Source organism: Leucopleurus acutus, assembly GCF_964270905.1.
Source record: "Leucopleurus acutus genome assembly, chromosome: 13".
NCBI classification, from domain to species: domain Eukaryota; kingdom Metazoa; phylum Chordata; class Mammalia; order Artiodactyla; family Delphinidae; genus Leucopleurus; species Leucopleurus acutus.
In genome coordinates, this window is record NC_139155.1 from 64,901,945 (window position 1) to 64,916,699 (window position 14,755).

General features: G+C 61.0%; 2 protein-coding genes across 3 annotated transcripts; one reads left to right on the forward strand and one right to left on the reverse strand.

The window, feature by feature from the left end:
• Nucleotides 1-1,817: 1,817 nt before the first annotated feature.
• LOC309970975 (histone H3.3A-like) lies at nucleotides 1,818-3,425 on the reverse strand (the record flags this gene model as incomplete). Its single annotated transcript, XM_082853736.1, has 3 exons — nucleotides 1,818-2,273; nucleotides 3,219-3,296; nucleotides 3,414-3,425. The coding sequence occupies 3 exons, from the start codon at nucleotides 3,423-3,425 to the stop codon at nucleotides 1,860-1,862; spliced, it is 504 nt and encodes a 167-aa protein (XP_082709862.1). The 3' UTR covers nucleotides 1,818-1,859.
• A 276-nt stretch (nucleotides 3,426-3,701) lies between these two features.
• On the forward strand, nucleotides 3,702-13,093 carry MMP11 (matrix metallopeptidase 11; the record flags this gene model as incomplete). 2 transcript variants are annotated; one of them, XM_082852898.1, is made up of 8 exons in its annotated part: nucleotides 3,702-3,854; nucleotides 8,927-9,156; nucleotides 10,060-10,203; nucleotides 10,284-10,417; nucleotides 10,560-10,801; nucleotides 10,919-11,135; nucleotides 11,833-12,090; nucleotides 12,960-13,093. In XM_082852898.1, the coding sequence occupies 8 exons, from the start codon at nucleotides 3,702-3,704 to the stop codon at nucleotides 13,091-13,093; spliced, it is 1,512 nt and encodes a 503-aa protein (XP_082709024.1). The 2 variants fall into 2 exon arrangements, with proteins under 2 accessions (XP_082709024.1, XP_082709025.1); XM_082852899.1 differs by having other exon boundaries at nucleotides 3,702-3,815.
• Nucleotides 13,094-14,755: the final 1,662 nt, after the last annotated feature.

Genomic DNA, 14,755 nt, shown 5'->3' on the forward strand with positions numbered 1-14,755 from the left:
GGGCGGGGCCGGGGCGGGGCCGCGGGGACACGCCCCCGGCCGGAGGCTCCGGACACGGGGCCAGGCTGCACTCTCGCGGGTCACCCGGCCTCTCCATCAGGCAGCACCCGTTGCCGGTGACCCTGCTCCCTTCCAGCTCCTGGCCCGAGCTATGTGCGCCCTGGGGACACGGGCCGCTGTCGCAGGGCGCCGAGGGCGTACTTAGGAGCGAAGCCTGGCCCTTCAAAGACCACCGCGGAGCTCTGGGAGTGGAGCTAGGGGCTGTCCCGCGCTCGGAAAGTGGGGCACCGGGAGGCCGGTCCCTGCTCCTCCCCCTCCTATCGGACCGGGCTCGCTGGCTCCGGCGTGGCCTCAGGGTCGCGGGTGGACTGGGTAGGGGAAGAAGCACCCACCCTCCGCGATGGTCCCCAGAGCTCCCGCCAGGGGGCGTCCGGACCGCTCTCGGACTCCTTCCCGGTAAAATCGCTGCGGGGCGCGGGCAGCCCCCGCTGGGCGGGGTGCGACGAGGTCCCCTGCGTGGCCCTCCACCCAACCCGACCCCCTGCCCCACGGATGCAGCGCCAGACCCCTACAGCGTTTATGCAGCGTGTCCCTCCCAAAGGCCGTAACCTAGAGGTGTTTGTGCGGGTTTGAATCCTGTGGCCTCGAATTTTACCACCTTGGTTCCAGGCCCAGGGCAGGGCAATGCCGAATTTAAGACGCTTCCCAGCCCTTCGGGAACTGGAGGTTTTCATAGTCTTTTATTGCTACCCTTAGCGGGGAGAGGTCCTGACCTCTTTACCACCCCCTCAACACTGTCCCCTATGCCCGAGGGAGTCCTCCCAGCACCAGGACTGTGGGGAGGATGAAATCGCCCACAGCAAAATCATGGGGGAGGGGTCCCAGGTGGGGAGAGGAGGCCCCTCTGTGAGGAAGGGGCAGAAGGGACGCAGGGGACATGGGCAGTGCCTGGCAGGCTCAGCATGTCTCTACTGTGTCCCAACTACACAGTCCTGTCAGCCAGCCTGGGAAGCAGGGCCCTCCCCTGACCCTCATCTGGGCCTGGGCCAAAATTTTCTCCTCTCTGCAGTGGGGGTGACCATTGGCCTCGAGGTGAGGGAAGCATGTGAAGGGTGGCTACTCTCTCCTCATAGACATGCCAGGCCTGGTCCAGCCTCCACCCCTTTGCTCATGCAGCCACTGACCACTTGTTCTTATTGCCAAACTGGCCCTCCTAGGCTGATCAGGGTCCTCCTCCTGCAGGAAGCCCTCTGTGACCAGCCCAGCTTGCTGTAACCATGGCTCTCCACTGCGGCCTACAACGTGGGAGGTTGTTACTTGAGCTCCCATGACAGGTGGACTGTGGTTCCGCAAAGCAAGGCCATGCTCCCCTGGAGGCACTCAAGACCCCTTAAGGTAGTTACACAAATATATATATATATATATATTTTTTTTTACACAAATATTTTTACTCTCTATATTTTCATGTGTATCGGAAAAAAACATACAATTAGCTCATCAAATCTATGATTTTTTTTCAAGTCATAACCAGTTTTATTGCAAAAGGACCCTGTACACATTTACCAATTCTAGTACCTTAATAGCTACCCAACAAGTCATTAACATACAGAAACATGCATCATGAGAAGCAAGAAATACCACCCATCCCTTCTACATATTAGCAACTTGTCACTCCTGAGCAACAGTGCTCACATCACTGAGGTCTGTGAACAGTCACTTTTTGCATTCATCCTGAGTGAAAGACGGAATGAGTTAAGTACAAATGCAACATATTATAAACAATTTTTACAAAAAAAGTCACAAATTAAACAAAGTATTTTACAGAATTTACTACAAAACACCATAAAAACTGCCTTCACTTAAGCTCTCTCTCCCCGTATCCGGCGAGCCAACTGGATGTCTTTGGGCATGATGGTGACTCTCTTAGCGTGGATGGCACACAAATTAGTATCTTCAAATAAACCCACCAGGTACGCTTCACTAGCCTCCTGAAGCGCACCAATGGCGACACTCAGGAACCTCAAGTTGGTTTTGAAATCCTGGGCGATCTCCCTCACCAACCTCTGGAAAGGCAGCTTCCGGATCACAAGCTCGGTGGATTTCTGGTAACAATGGATTTCTCGAAGCGCAAGAGTCCCGGGCCTGTAGCGATGAGGTTTTTTCACCCCGCCGGTAGAGGAGGCGCTTTTCCTGGCCGCTTTAGTGGCCAGCTGTTTGCGGGGCGCTTTGCCACCCGTGGACTTACGAGCAGTCTGCTTGGTTCGGGCCAATTTCTTTCACCCAATGCCTAAGTTCTACGCCGCTTCTCCAACAGCCGCACCGCTCCTGCTGCCCAATGAAGAGCCGCAGTCTCCGAACTAATGGAAGAAGCTCCTCCGACTAACCACCAAACCGCTCTGCGTTAAATCTATGACTTCTTGACCAATGTGGCTAAAATGAGGCTGAAGTAGGCATTTCAATTTTTAAAAGTAAATCACTTTAAAGAAAAAGATGGCAAACAGCCCAGGTAGTAAAAATCACTGCTGTCTTTCCTCTCCTTGCCCTCTAGGGGTCTCTGTAGAGCCTCCCTGGAGAGGCTGTGAAGGCTTCCCGGACTGGAACCCGGAGGGAGGATTGAGTCAGCCAGTGTCCCTCTCCTCCCCCTCCCCACACCGCCTCCCCCCTTCTTAGGCCCAGGACGGGTGCCCACAGCCTCACACTGAGGCAGCTCAGCACCCCGCCCGCCAGGACGGGAGCCACCGCCTGTGTCCTGGCTCCCCAGCATTGCCCATGATGGAGCGGATTGCCTGGCAAGCTGGTGAGGTCCCTGGTCATCACAGAGAGTATATGAGCCGGGAGGATCCCTTCCAGAGTGTGGTCATCACCCCCTCCTCTGATTCTCACCTACTTATCCTCGGTCTCAGGAGGCTGGGCCGGAGGGGGCCAGAGGAGCCTGTTAGTCCCTGACCAAGGGGCAGCCTGGGCCCCCAGTGCCCCACTCAGACACTGCCCCCCATGGCTTTCTGACCGTACCCTCCCTCCAGCTGACCAGCTAGAGGGCCTTCTGACCCCTCTGCCTGCCTGCTGGTTTGGAAAAGCCTGATCTCGTCCCTCCCTCTTAGGGCTTCAGTTTCCCCATCTATAATTGTCTATGGTTCTGCGCCAAGCTGGGGTCCTGGCCAGCCGCCTCCATATGCCTCAGTTTCCTCTGGGGCACACTTTAATATCCCTTTCCTCACAGGGGCTATAGTGCCATCTTCCAGATGGATCAGCTGAGGCTCTGAGGAGTGGCAGAACTTGCCCGTGGGTACCGCCACCTGTCACAGGCTAACAGGAGGTCAGAGGTCAGGCCCCCAGGGAGACCAGCTAGGGATGCGCCTTCCAAAGGTGGCCTGGTCAGGAGGGGGAGGAGTGAAACGCGGCGCCTCTCAGACTCTCCACCGCATCGGGGAAACTGAGGCCCGGAGCAGCACAGGCTGGCCAGGGTCCCCCAGCACCAGGCCCCTGAGACCGCAGGGCCGGCCCGCCCGGGGAGGACTGGGTCCGCGGGCCGGCCCCCGCCTGGCCAGCCCTCCCCCGCCCACCTCCCCCACCCTGGCCGCCAGCACGGGGCGAGTGCAGAACAAAAGACGCGGGGGCGGGGCCGGGCGGGCGGGGGCGGGGCGGAGGCTATAAGGGGCGGCGGCCGGCGCGGCCCAGCAGGCCCAGCAGCCCCGGGGCGGATGGCTTGGGCCGCCCGGCTCCGCGGCGCGGCCCCGCGCGCCCTCCTGCTCCCGCTGCTGCTGCTGCTGCTGCTCCCGCCGCCGCCGCTGCTGGCCCGGGCCCCGCGGTCGCCGGTGAGTGCCCGCCGCCGGCTGGCCACCCCCCACCGAGGGGCGCCGGGCACGCGGGCTGGGCCCGGTGGCCGAGCTGGACCCACCGGGATGCCCGGGGTGGCCCGGCGCGGCCCGTTACCCGAAAAGTTGTCTGGGTCCCTGGGGGCGTGATAGATAGTGAGTTTCCCGTCCCTGGAGGTGTGCAAGTGGAGCCTGCGCCGGGATCGCTCAGGCTGGTGAGCGGGACTCCGCACCCCCCTCCCCGCTCTGGGACCTGCTCCTCGGCGGCCCGGCCGAGATACTGCGGTGTGTGTTGGGGGAGGTACAGCGGGAGTGGCTACAGGGCCCCCTATTCACTGCAGGGACAAAGCCCAGCAGGTCTCAGACTGGCGTCAGCCTCCAGATGTGTGGCCTCCGTGAGCACACCTCCAGGCTGGAGGGTTAAGGAAGCGCTGGGGAGGGCAGCCTTTGCCGGGGAAATGGGGTCTGAGCCTGGAGGAGGCGCCACCGCCTGGCACCTGAGAGTGGTGATATTGGGGAGCGTGGAGCCAGGAGGCAGCATGAGTGTGAGAGCTAGTGTGTGTTATATGAGTTGGGTGAGAAAGAAGGGGCCGAGAGCAGGGAGTCGAGACCCTCAGAGAGCAGGGCGTAGGGTCAGACAGGGAAGGGAGAGGAAGGTGTGATCTGGAGAGGAAGGAGGTCCCGGCATGTGTGACAGCCTGTGTGTGCCTGGGAAAACTGCACCCTCCCCTCCGGCTGGCGCTTGGGGGGACCAGTCCCAGGGGCGGCCAGGTGGGCCTGGGGTCACAGCCTGGGCAACTGCAGGCCCAGAGCCCGCTGGGTACCCAGCCCACTCAGACGCCCAGCTGAGCATCCAGCCAGCCCAGGCAGGGATGGGAGCATTAGGGAGGTGGCAGGTAGAGTCCAGTGAGGAGGGAGGTCTGGCCAGTCTGGGCCCCTCTGTCCAGCCACGCCAGCTCTGCCCTCCCCTGCCCTGGCTATAGGAGCAGGAGAGGACAGAAGGGGTGGTGGGCACCTCAGTCCAGGAACCCTGCCTCTTTCCCAGCCCCTCCTGGTCCCCTAGACCTTGGGGCAGAGTCAGAAATCACCCTGGGTAGCTGTTGAATCCATGGGGTTCGGGTATAGGAGAGACCTGGGTTTGAACCACGTGACCCTAGGTGAGCCCTCTGGAGCCTCAGCACCCCCGACCCCAGTCTTGTCTGGGTGGGTGGGAGGCAAGAGTGCCCGCTGCTGGGCTGAAGAGTATATGAGGTGAGGCCAGGAGAGGGCTCAGCCAGGCACACTGGAGACGTCACCTGCAGCTGCTACTTTGCCGCTCGTGCGGTGTCAGTTGGGTCTGGGTCTGAGCTGGGCCGTTGTCTGTCACGCTGCAGATATGCAGGGAGCATTTGGGGTCGCCTCCGATGTGTTTATCCCCGGACTGCTGTTGGCAGGGCCAGAAAAGCTCTGTAAATATTTATCCATCCCAGTTCACAGCCTTCAGGGTTGATGAAAGTCCCGCCGCCCAGTGGGGTGGACGCTGCCTTCCCTTCTGGAGCCAGCGGGGGAGGTGGGGGGAGATGGACCTGCCTCCCCACTAGCGGTGTGACTTGGGCAGGTTGCTTGATCTCTCTGAGCCTCAGAGGGGCGTAGAATGGCGTGGTGATGCTCCCTGCCTTCCTCACAGTCTAACCAAATGCCCTCCCCTCAGGGTCACCTCCTGCCCACAGTAGAGAGAGTAGCTATGAGTAACTGTCCCGCTGGACCAACAGCAAACAGACCCAGCACTTTCCAGTCTGGGGTCTTCCCTCACTTCCCCTCTGCTAGGTACCTCCCATTTTCCTAATTGGAGGTTGACCCAGGGGCTGACCCCAAGCCTCTAGCTCAGCCAGGAGGCTGAGTTCCCCAAGAAATTCCTCGAGTATGTTTGAGGCTGTGGTTTGGTGCCCGCCAGAGAAGGGTGGGGTGAAGGAGCTGAGCACCCTCCCCAGGGCAGGCTGAGGGAGGCAGCTGGCCGAGGAGGCAGAGGGAGGCAGACCTTCTCCAAAGAGGTGCATTTCTCAGGAATGTGGATTTTGGAGACAGGCCAGAGCTGGGGGGAAGGGGGGCTATGGGTGGGGAGGCATGAACCCCAGGTCTAGGCCCAGCTCTTGGCTGACTTGCTGTGTGACCCTGAGCCAAGACCTTGACCTCTCTGGGCTCTGTTTCTTCCCCTGGGAAATGGGGTGATACCTGCTCCCCAATCCCCCAGGGCTGTAGATGAGGCCAGGCGTGGTCTATGCCCACCCCCCACCTCACTACCTCCCAGCTGCCCTGGGGGGACTGGCACACCCATTTGAGGAATCAGGTTGCTGCGTGCCAGGCCTTGCAGCTAGGGAGGGCCCCTGGCCCCAGGCCGGAAAGGACTGGGGAAGAGAGTGCGGGATGTCAGCAGGGCAGGGAGCATGTGTCCTATCCCAGCAATGGGAAACTGAGGCCAAGAGCCCTTAAATGGTGGGCTCCAAGAAAAAGACCCCACTGCCCAAGGGCCTTGATCCTAGTGCCTCCTGCTCATTCGCTCTCCAGTACCAATGAACGTGATGTGGGCGAGGAGCAAGAGGCCCCTGGCTCGTGGGTGGACCCAGCACGAGTCACTTTTCCTCTCTGGGCCTGAGAGCTCCCTTCTAGCTGCAACTCCTTTGTTACGATTTAAAGTCTGGAAACTTCAGGGGAGCTGTAGGGAATTGGGTGGAGCAGATTCCCAGGTGTGGGAGGGGAGGGCCCACGGGGCAAGAAGCCAGACCAGGAAGAGGCTCTTCTCTGCACCAGATGCTGCAGCGGGCATTACAGATGGAGGTCATTTAGCCCTTTGCCATGGCACCATTCCCATTTGACAGATAGGAGAGTCGAGGCTAAGAGAGGACAGTGACTTGCCCAGGGTCACTCCATCCAGGGTCTCCACAGCACAGAACTGGGCCTTCTGAATCTCAGCCCGTGGCTCTTTCTGCTGCACTGACAGTCCCATGATCCAGGGGTCCTCATGGGGGATCCATGAGGAGTTGGTGCCTCGTGGGAGCAGGAAAGGAAGGCACACCCACCCTCCCTCTGTGGCTGGCTGCTCGGCCTCACTGGTGGGGCAGAGGAGAGGAGCAATTTCTGCTCGCGGGCATAAACAGAGCTTTCAGACTGGGCTCTGGGCTGTTTGGGGCTCCCAGGAACGACGCAGCCCTGGCCTTTCTGGGGAGGGTCCTCAGATCCTGGCCAGGGTTGGGGGGAAGGAATCTATTTATCCTGGAGGTCTATGGGCTAGACCTTCCTGGGGAGGGGAAGGTGCAGGCCGTCATGGCTCGTCACATAAGTCTGGGGTCCACATCCTTGATGTGAGACCTGGCATGCGTATCCTCCCCAACTTATGCCGGGGATGGGGGTGGGGGAGGTTCAGTGAACCTGCCTCCAGAGTGCCTGGGAAGTGGCAGGTACTTAATCATTTCCCCTTCCTTCTCTTCTGTCACCAAGGTGAGGCCAGCATGTGTCCCTCCTCCAGGGGTAGGGTGACCCCAGCCTGAAGAGCAGAGCAGAGTAGCAAGTAGCGGGTGGGCTGTGAGTGCAGACAGCCCGCCACCTGCCCGCTGTGTCCCCCACAAGTTGTTTAACTTCTCTGGGCTCCGGGTCCTCACCTGAGAAATGGGGATGATGACTGCAGAGATGGTGGGAGGTCCCATCAGGGGCTGAGAGCGTGTCCGTGGAGCAGTTGGCAGCGTCCTAGCCTAGATATGGGTGAGCTGCAACAGCCATCAGTACTTAGTACTGGCACACTCAGTATGGCTGGGCTCTGTCAGGTGATCAGCCATTCAAGAAGCAACTCTGAAATGGGGAAAACTGGCCCAGGGCCTCACACCCCAGAAGCTCCAGGTGTCTAGAGGACCCCTACATCATGGGGAGTCCTTGGGGGTTGAGTGGCTCCAGGCTGTTGAGTTCTTGGTGGCTCTGGAATCGGGAGCTGGGGGGGGTTAGGATGCTCTGGGGCACCCAGGGCCTGGGAGAGCCGCCAGAGGCTGAGGCCGAGGGTGGGGCCTGGGTGGCCCAGCTCCCGCCCCAAATATGGCTGTGGGGAGGCCACAGCGGCCCTGACCAGACAGGCCCAGACTAGACAGGCGCTGAGTCTCTCAGCAGACGGCACTGCTCTGTGCCTCTCCCCCAGCTTTACTGTGTCCCAAGCCGGGCCTTTGCCCCCTGCTTGGGATGCTAGAGTCCTCACCTGGCCCGGCCATGCCCTTGCTGGGTGACCCCGCTGGGTCTCTCTACCTCTCTGAGGTTCTGTTTTTTCCATGCATGAGAACTGCGACCTCCATCCTGGGACTCTCGGAGGGTGGGAGCTCCAGGTCAGAATCACTGTTTGTGGTCTATGGGCTCTGGCACGGTGGGGCTGGGTGTCTGGTAACTGTCTGCCCCACATACCCCCGTGGAGGGGGCAAACAGAGCACATCTAGCCCCACCGTGTACCCAGCCCTGGCAGGGCGTGAGCAAGACTGCCCCCAGCAATCAGACCTCAGTTCCCGGTGCCCTTCGCACTTTGTGTGCACTGCCTGGTTCATCCTCAGATCCACGCTCTGGGGAAGTATCGTCCCCATTCATCAGGTGAGCAGATTGAGGCAGGACTGCAGCCCCTCCATGCTGGGGAGTGGCTGCAGTGGCTGTCCTGGGCAGGAGCCAGCTCACGTAACTGGAGAGGGCAGAGTGGGGGCCGGGGGCACCCAGGAAGAAAGGTAGGTGGAAAGGTATCTGCTGGGGGGGTGGAGGGCACAAGGGCCTGGCCTTTCCTTGGAAGCTTTGTGGGGTCCCTTCCTGGGTGTGTGTGAAGAGTACAGTCAGGGCTGCACCCCGACCCAGTCCTCACCAGCCCAAATGGCGGGAGTAGGTGCCTGGCAGCCCAGGCCCTCCACAAGGGGGCAGGAGGCGGTAGGAGGCCTTGGAATCAGCATCTGGACGCCAGTCAGCCTGTGCCAAAGGGCCCTGCTGCGTGACGGCCTCAGCTTGGCCATCGACACGGCCGGCTGGGGTCAAGTGAGGGTGCGCTGACCGTCCACACCTCTGACCATAGGCCACCAGGACCCAAGGCTTGAGCAGGTCCCTGCATCCTCTCTCCTGCACAGGATGCCCACCGCCGCCACCCAGTGAGAAGGGGTCCACAGCCTTGGCGTGAAGCTCCTCCCAGCAGCCCGGCATCTGCCCCGACTGCTCAGGAGGCCCCTCAGCCTGCCGCCGGCCCCAGACCTCCCCGCTGCGGCGTGCCTGACCCGCTGGATGGGCCGAGTGCCCACAACCGACAAAAGCGGTTCGTGCTGTCGGGCGGGCGCTGGGAAAAGACGGACCTCACCTACAGGTAGGGCCAGGGGCTGCGAGCAGGCTCTCGCCCTCCACCTACCGCCCTCACCCTGCTTCTTGAGACACACTTGTGCCAGATCCCCATGGTAACAGGCTGGTGTATCCACTGGCCTCTGAGCCCCCTGGGTCAACACCCCAAACCCACACTTAGATGCCCACACAGATGGTACCCCCTGTACCCATGCCCTCCCTCAGCAGAGGAGTCTCAGCACATGCCTGGTCACACCGTAGACATGTGGGGACACAGCCTTCAGTCAGCCAGGCAGCCTCTGTGGGGATGAACTAAAGGCCAGGTCCTGGGATTCTGTGGTGAATGAGGCAGACACGGCCCCTCCTCTCAGCGAGCTAGGTGTTATCCACACCGGGTTCATATCTATCGCTGCAACTTGGGATCCGAGCAGGTAGGGAGCAGCAGTGGTAGGACAGGTAATAGCTCAGGTGACCTGAGGCCCCTCAGGGTGATGCAGCGGGGCTCATCCTGGGAGAGAAGGTGTGAATACTGGTGTGGTGCCCCGAGGCATTGGAGCCGAGACTGCTGGGGGCTCCGAAAATGTCCTGGGTGGGGAGCTGGGAACCAGGAGGGGGCAGGTCTAGGGCCCAAGGTCTCCCCACAGTGAGCGGTATAGTCAGGTCTAGAAGGTGGGCCTCGGGGCTCCTGGTCCTGTGTTCTTTCCACCCAATGCAGATATTCATGGGCACCTGAGGACACAAACCCGCACAAAGATGTGCCCATGTGGCAGAGGGACTGGTGTGCCACACCTGAGGCCCAGGGCACACCTGGCCTGTGTCGTGCATGCCTGCTCCCCCACTGAGCAGCATCCAGGGGCAACTCCTGGCCCAACAGCCATCAGGGGCTGATGCTGCCCCATGAGCCAGGTCCAGGCCCCTGCTCCTCCCCCAGGATCCTCCGGTTCCCATGGCAGCTGGTGCGGGAACAGGTGCGGCAGACGGTTGCAGAGGCCCTACAGGTATGGAGTGATGTGACGCCACTCACCTTTACCGAGGTGCACGAGGGCCACGCTGACATCATGATCGACTTCACCAGGTGAGCCAGTGGCCGGGGACCCCTCTAGGAATGAGCCCCACCCATCAGCAGCCACTGACTCTGCCCCCACTCCCCTGCAGGTACTGGCATGGGGACAACCTGCCATTTGATGGACCTGGGGGCATCCTGGCCCACGCCTTCTTCCCCAAGACCCACCGAGAAGGGGATGTCCACTTCGACTATGACGAGACCTGGACAATCAGGGACAACCAGGGTATGGGCTGGGGACCCACTTTCCAGATGGGGCTACTGAACATCATAGAGAATGGGGACTTGCCGAGGTCCCTGAGCTGGGCCCGCAGCTCAGTGTCTTGCTGCAGGAGCTCGGGGATTGCTGGGCTATCTCCCTTTTCCAGGCACAGACCTCCTGCAGGTGGCAGCCCATGAATTTGGCCATGTGCTCGGGCTGCAGCACACGACAGCTGCTAAGGCCCTCATGTCCCCTTTCTACACCTTCCGATACCCGCTGAGCCTCAGCCCGGATGACCGCAGGGGCATCCAGCACCTCTACGGCCGGCCTCGACTAGCCCCCACCTCTAGGCCCCCAGACCTGGGCCCCGGGGCCGGGGTGGACACCAACGAGATTGCACCACTGGAGGTGAGGCCCAGGAGGGTGGGGAGGCAGGAGGTGAGGCCCTGCTTCCAGCCCCGACCCCCACTGCTGGCCTCTGTGGCTCCAGTGCAGGCTCTTTTTGACCCTTCTCTCCTACCCCAGCCAGATGCCCCACCAGATGCCTGCCAGGTCTCCTTTGATGCGGTCGCCACCATCCGCGGCGAACTCTTCTTCTTCAAGGCAGGCTTTGTATGGCGGCTGCGTGGGGGCCAGCTGCAGCCCGGCTACCCTGCGCTGGCCTCGCGCCACTGGCAGGGGCTGCCCACCTCCGTGGATGCAGCCTTCGAGGATGCCCAGGGCCACATCTGGTTCTTCCAAGGTGAGTGGGGGCTGGAGGTCACACTTCAGGAATATCATGGTCAAGGGTAGGGACAGATGGCAGACATGATGAACAGATGGAGTGTGCCTCGAACTCTTGGGGCCAAGGAAGAGTATGGCTCACTCCTCTGGGCACAGCTGGGAGGCTTCCTAGAGGAAGCGGCTCTCGAGGTTGGAGTAGAATTGAAGGTATCACACCCCATGGAGCATGTGTGATCTTTACCCCTGGTCTAGAGATGAGGCTCCGGGGCTCAGAGGTGGTGAAGTGACCTGCATGAGGGCACAGCTTGGAAAAGGCAGAGAGGGATGTGATCTGGGTCTGGCAGAGACGAGAGCCTGGAGCATTGCGGGCAGCAGGGACTTCACAAAGGCCCAGCTAGGGCCTGCTGCGGCAGGGCTGGGCCCAGGGATGGGCAGCAGGTGCCTGTCCAGGGCAGCCAAGTGCAGGGAAGGAGCAGGAGCCCAGGCGGCCTCTCTGCTGCTTAGAGTAAACTTCCCCACGTGTACCTCCCAGTGCCTGCATTGCCCAATGTCCTACTTGGGGGTGGGGGGTGCCAAGCAGGCATTGCTGGCCTTCATGTTTTATGGACAAGGAAACTGAGGCTGGGAAAGTCTGTGGCCATGGTGGTGGCTGGGCGGGTCCACAGTGGCTGGATGTGGCAGTTGGGCAGCTTGTTGCAGCCTCCACTCTCTAACAGGAGCTCAATACTGGGTATACGATGGTGAGAAGCCAGTCCTGGGCCCCGCGCCCCTCTCTGAGCTGGGCCTACTGGGGTCCCTGGTCCACGCCGCCCTGGTCTGGGGCCCCGAGAAGAACAAGATCTACTTCTTCCGAGGCGGAGACTACTGGCGCTTCCACCCCAGCACCGGCCGTGTGGACAGCCCTGTGCCCCGCCGGGCCACCGACTGGCGAGGGGTGCCCTCTGAGATCGACGCTGCCTTCCAGGATGCTGACGGTGCGCTGGGGGTGGGGTGGCTGGGGGAAGCGGGGTGGTGGCTGCATCTCCCATCGGTGGTGGCTGGGCATTAGCTCTCATTGCGGGTCCTCTGCCTGGCGAACTCCTTCTCCACCCCCTCCTCGTGCCAGGGCAGTGCTAGACCCCTGTGCTGCAGATGAGGAGACTGAGGGCCAGAGAGGTGCAAGGACTTGCCGAGGTCCCTTGGTCGTGCCTGGTGAAGTAATAACTGCTGCTTGCTGAGGGCCAATGAGGCTCTGGGCACAGTGCTGAGCTCTGTACACGTCTCATGCGATTTCCCGATGTAGCATCTGTTATGAACCCAGTTTCCAGAAGAGCAAACAGAGATTCAGGTGGTGAGGTACCTAACCGGGTCCACCAAGGTGGACAGAACCAGGACCTCCACCCAGGCAGTCCCTGCTTCTAGCCAAGAGCCACCTGCCTCCTGTGATCTTGAAGCACTAGATCTGGGACTCACAGTCCAGCGCTCTCTCCCGTGTCCCCCCTTTGCTTCTGTGCTCCCCCACATCGGGACCTGCCGGGAGAGCTGTCCTGTAGTGGTCTCGGGCTCCTGGGCTCCAGGTTGCCAGTGTCCCCCATCTGACTCAAGGCACAGGAGAGGTGGTGAGAGGGGCGGGATTTGCTTTCCTGAGGGGCAGGAGTTGGGCCTCTGAGGCTCTGGCCTCTGTCAGTCTGGGTGGTAGCTCAGATCAGACCCTGGGGCAGGCAGAAGGGCTTGCCCAAAGGGAGGTTTTGGAAGGGACACCCTGGGGTCTACAGGTTTCAAGGAACTCAGCAGTGGCCAAGGTCTGCCCACTGGGACTTGCCCCTGTGTCCACCCGCCCCGCCTGACCCTCCTGTCTCCTCAGGCTATGCCTACTTCCTGCGTGGCCGCCTCTACTGGAAGTTTGACCCTGTGAAGGTGAAGGCCCTGGAGGGCTTCCCCCGCCTCGTGGGCCCCGACTTCTTTGGGTGTACCGAGCCTGCCAATACTTTCCGCTAACCATGGCTTGGATGTCCTCAGGGCCCCTAACCCCTGCCAGGACACTGACATCGGCTGGAGACCATGGCCATCTTTGTGGCTGTGGGCACTGGGTGCGGCACGGAGCCGTGCCTACTCGGGGGTGGGGGGGGAGGCGGGCACTGCCATCAGGACTGCAGGAAGGGCCACGCGGGTCGTGGCCACTGCCAGTGACTGCCTCAGACTGGGCAGGGAGGCTCCGGCATTAAGGGTGAGGGTGGCCTCTGGCCAGCTCCACCCAACCTGTGCTGGTCACAGTCAAACCCAGCTGCCTTGGGTCTCTGTCCCCATCCTTCAGAGTAGCACCTCAGCAGGGCTGGGGGAGTTGGAGCCCTCACTGTCCTGGCTGTGGGGTAACACAGGGTGCTGGCATGTGGGTCCCAGGGCACTGTGCCTTCTGTCTTTTCCTGAGAAGTCAGCTCTGGTAGGTGCTTGGAACTGGCTGCCTTCCAGTTGGTGGTTCTGGAGACCTGTTCCCCAGGATCCAGGGTACAAGGGCCAGGCAGCTGGGGAGGGGGGTGCTTCCTGCCAGAGACCCTGGGACCTGGAGGCCCCAACATACCTCAATCCTATCACGGGTCGGATCCTCTCCAGCCCTCACCCCACACCAAGCCCTCCAAAGCCATGTAAATGTGTACAGTGTGTATAAAGGCTTTTCTTTTTTTTTTTACTGAGGACTGTCATTAAACATGGTCATTTTCTACCTGCCTGCCTGGGGTGTCTCTGTGACTGCAAGGCCAGGATGGGGGGAGAGCTGGGCCAGGGAGGTGGGAGGACTGGCTGGGAACCTGCTCTGCCCTGGGAGCCAGGGTTGCAGCCCACCCCACCCCCAAGCCCCTGGTCCTCGGGGCCAGGTGCCCTGCTTAGGGCTCCTCCTCATCTTGCTGGATGCCTGGAGTGGCTTTATAATCTGTTCCCTGCCTCCCCAATGGCCCCTCATACCCTCGTCCACCAAGTGGTGGTCACTCTTTTTGATCATGCCACGTTCCAGCCCCTATCCTGCCGCTGTCAAGACACAGAACAAAACTCATGGTTACCACCGCCAACCATTCCTAACTCTCCAGGGTCTCCTCGCCTGCCACCCAGCCCCACGCGAATGTTCTTCGGAGTGGCACCTACCACGGCTGCCATTTATCAGATGGAACCATAGGAAATTGTCAGCAGTGGGCCGTTTTTGACCTACTGCAATTGTTCAACCGGATACACGGATGCTTTGATGCTTTCCAGTGTGTCAGGCCCCGCTCCAGCTGTAAGCGCCCCAGGGCAGGGCTGTCTGGCTTCAGTGCACCCGGCTTGTGGTAAGCATAAAGCGCAGAGTTAAGGAGGGAATGGAGACGGTTCCCCCGCCCCCGCCAACCCCAGTACTCAAGAGGATGCACCAGCCAAACCAAACACCACCTGGGCCTTGAAATCCTGCCAACCCCATCCCCAAAGCCACAGGAACAGTGTGGGCCCGGAGCGGTCCCTGAGCCCTCCTATCCGCTCAGCTGCACTGAGTTCTTGGGCCGAGGAAACTGAGGCATATGTGCTTCTGGCCTCCTCCAGGCCTTCAGGCCTCGCCTCGTTCCTCCTCACTGGGCTGAGTTACAGTCCCAGCTGTAAGACTGGGAAGACCACCGCCTGAGTCAGGGCCGCGGTTGCTAT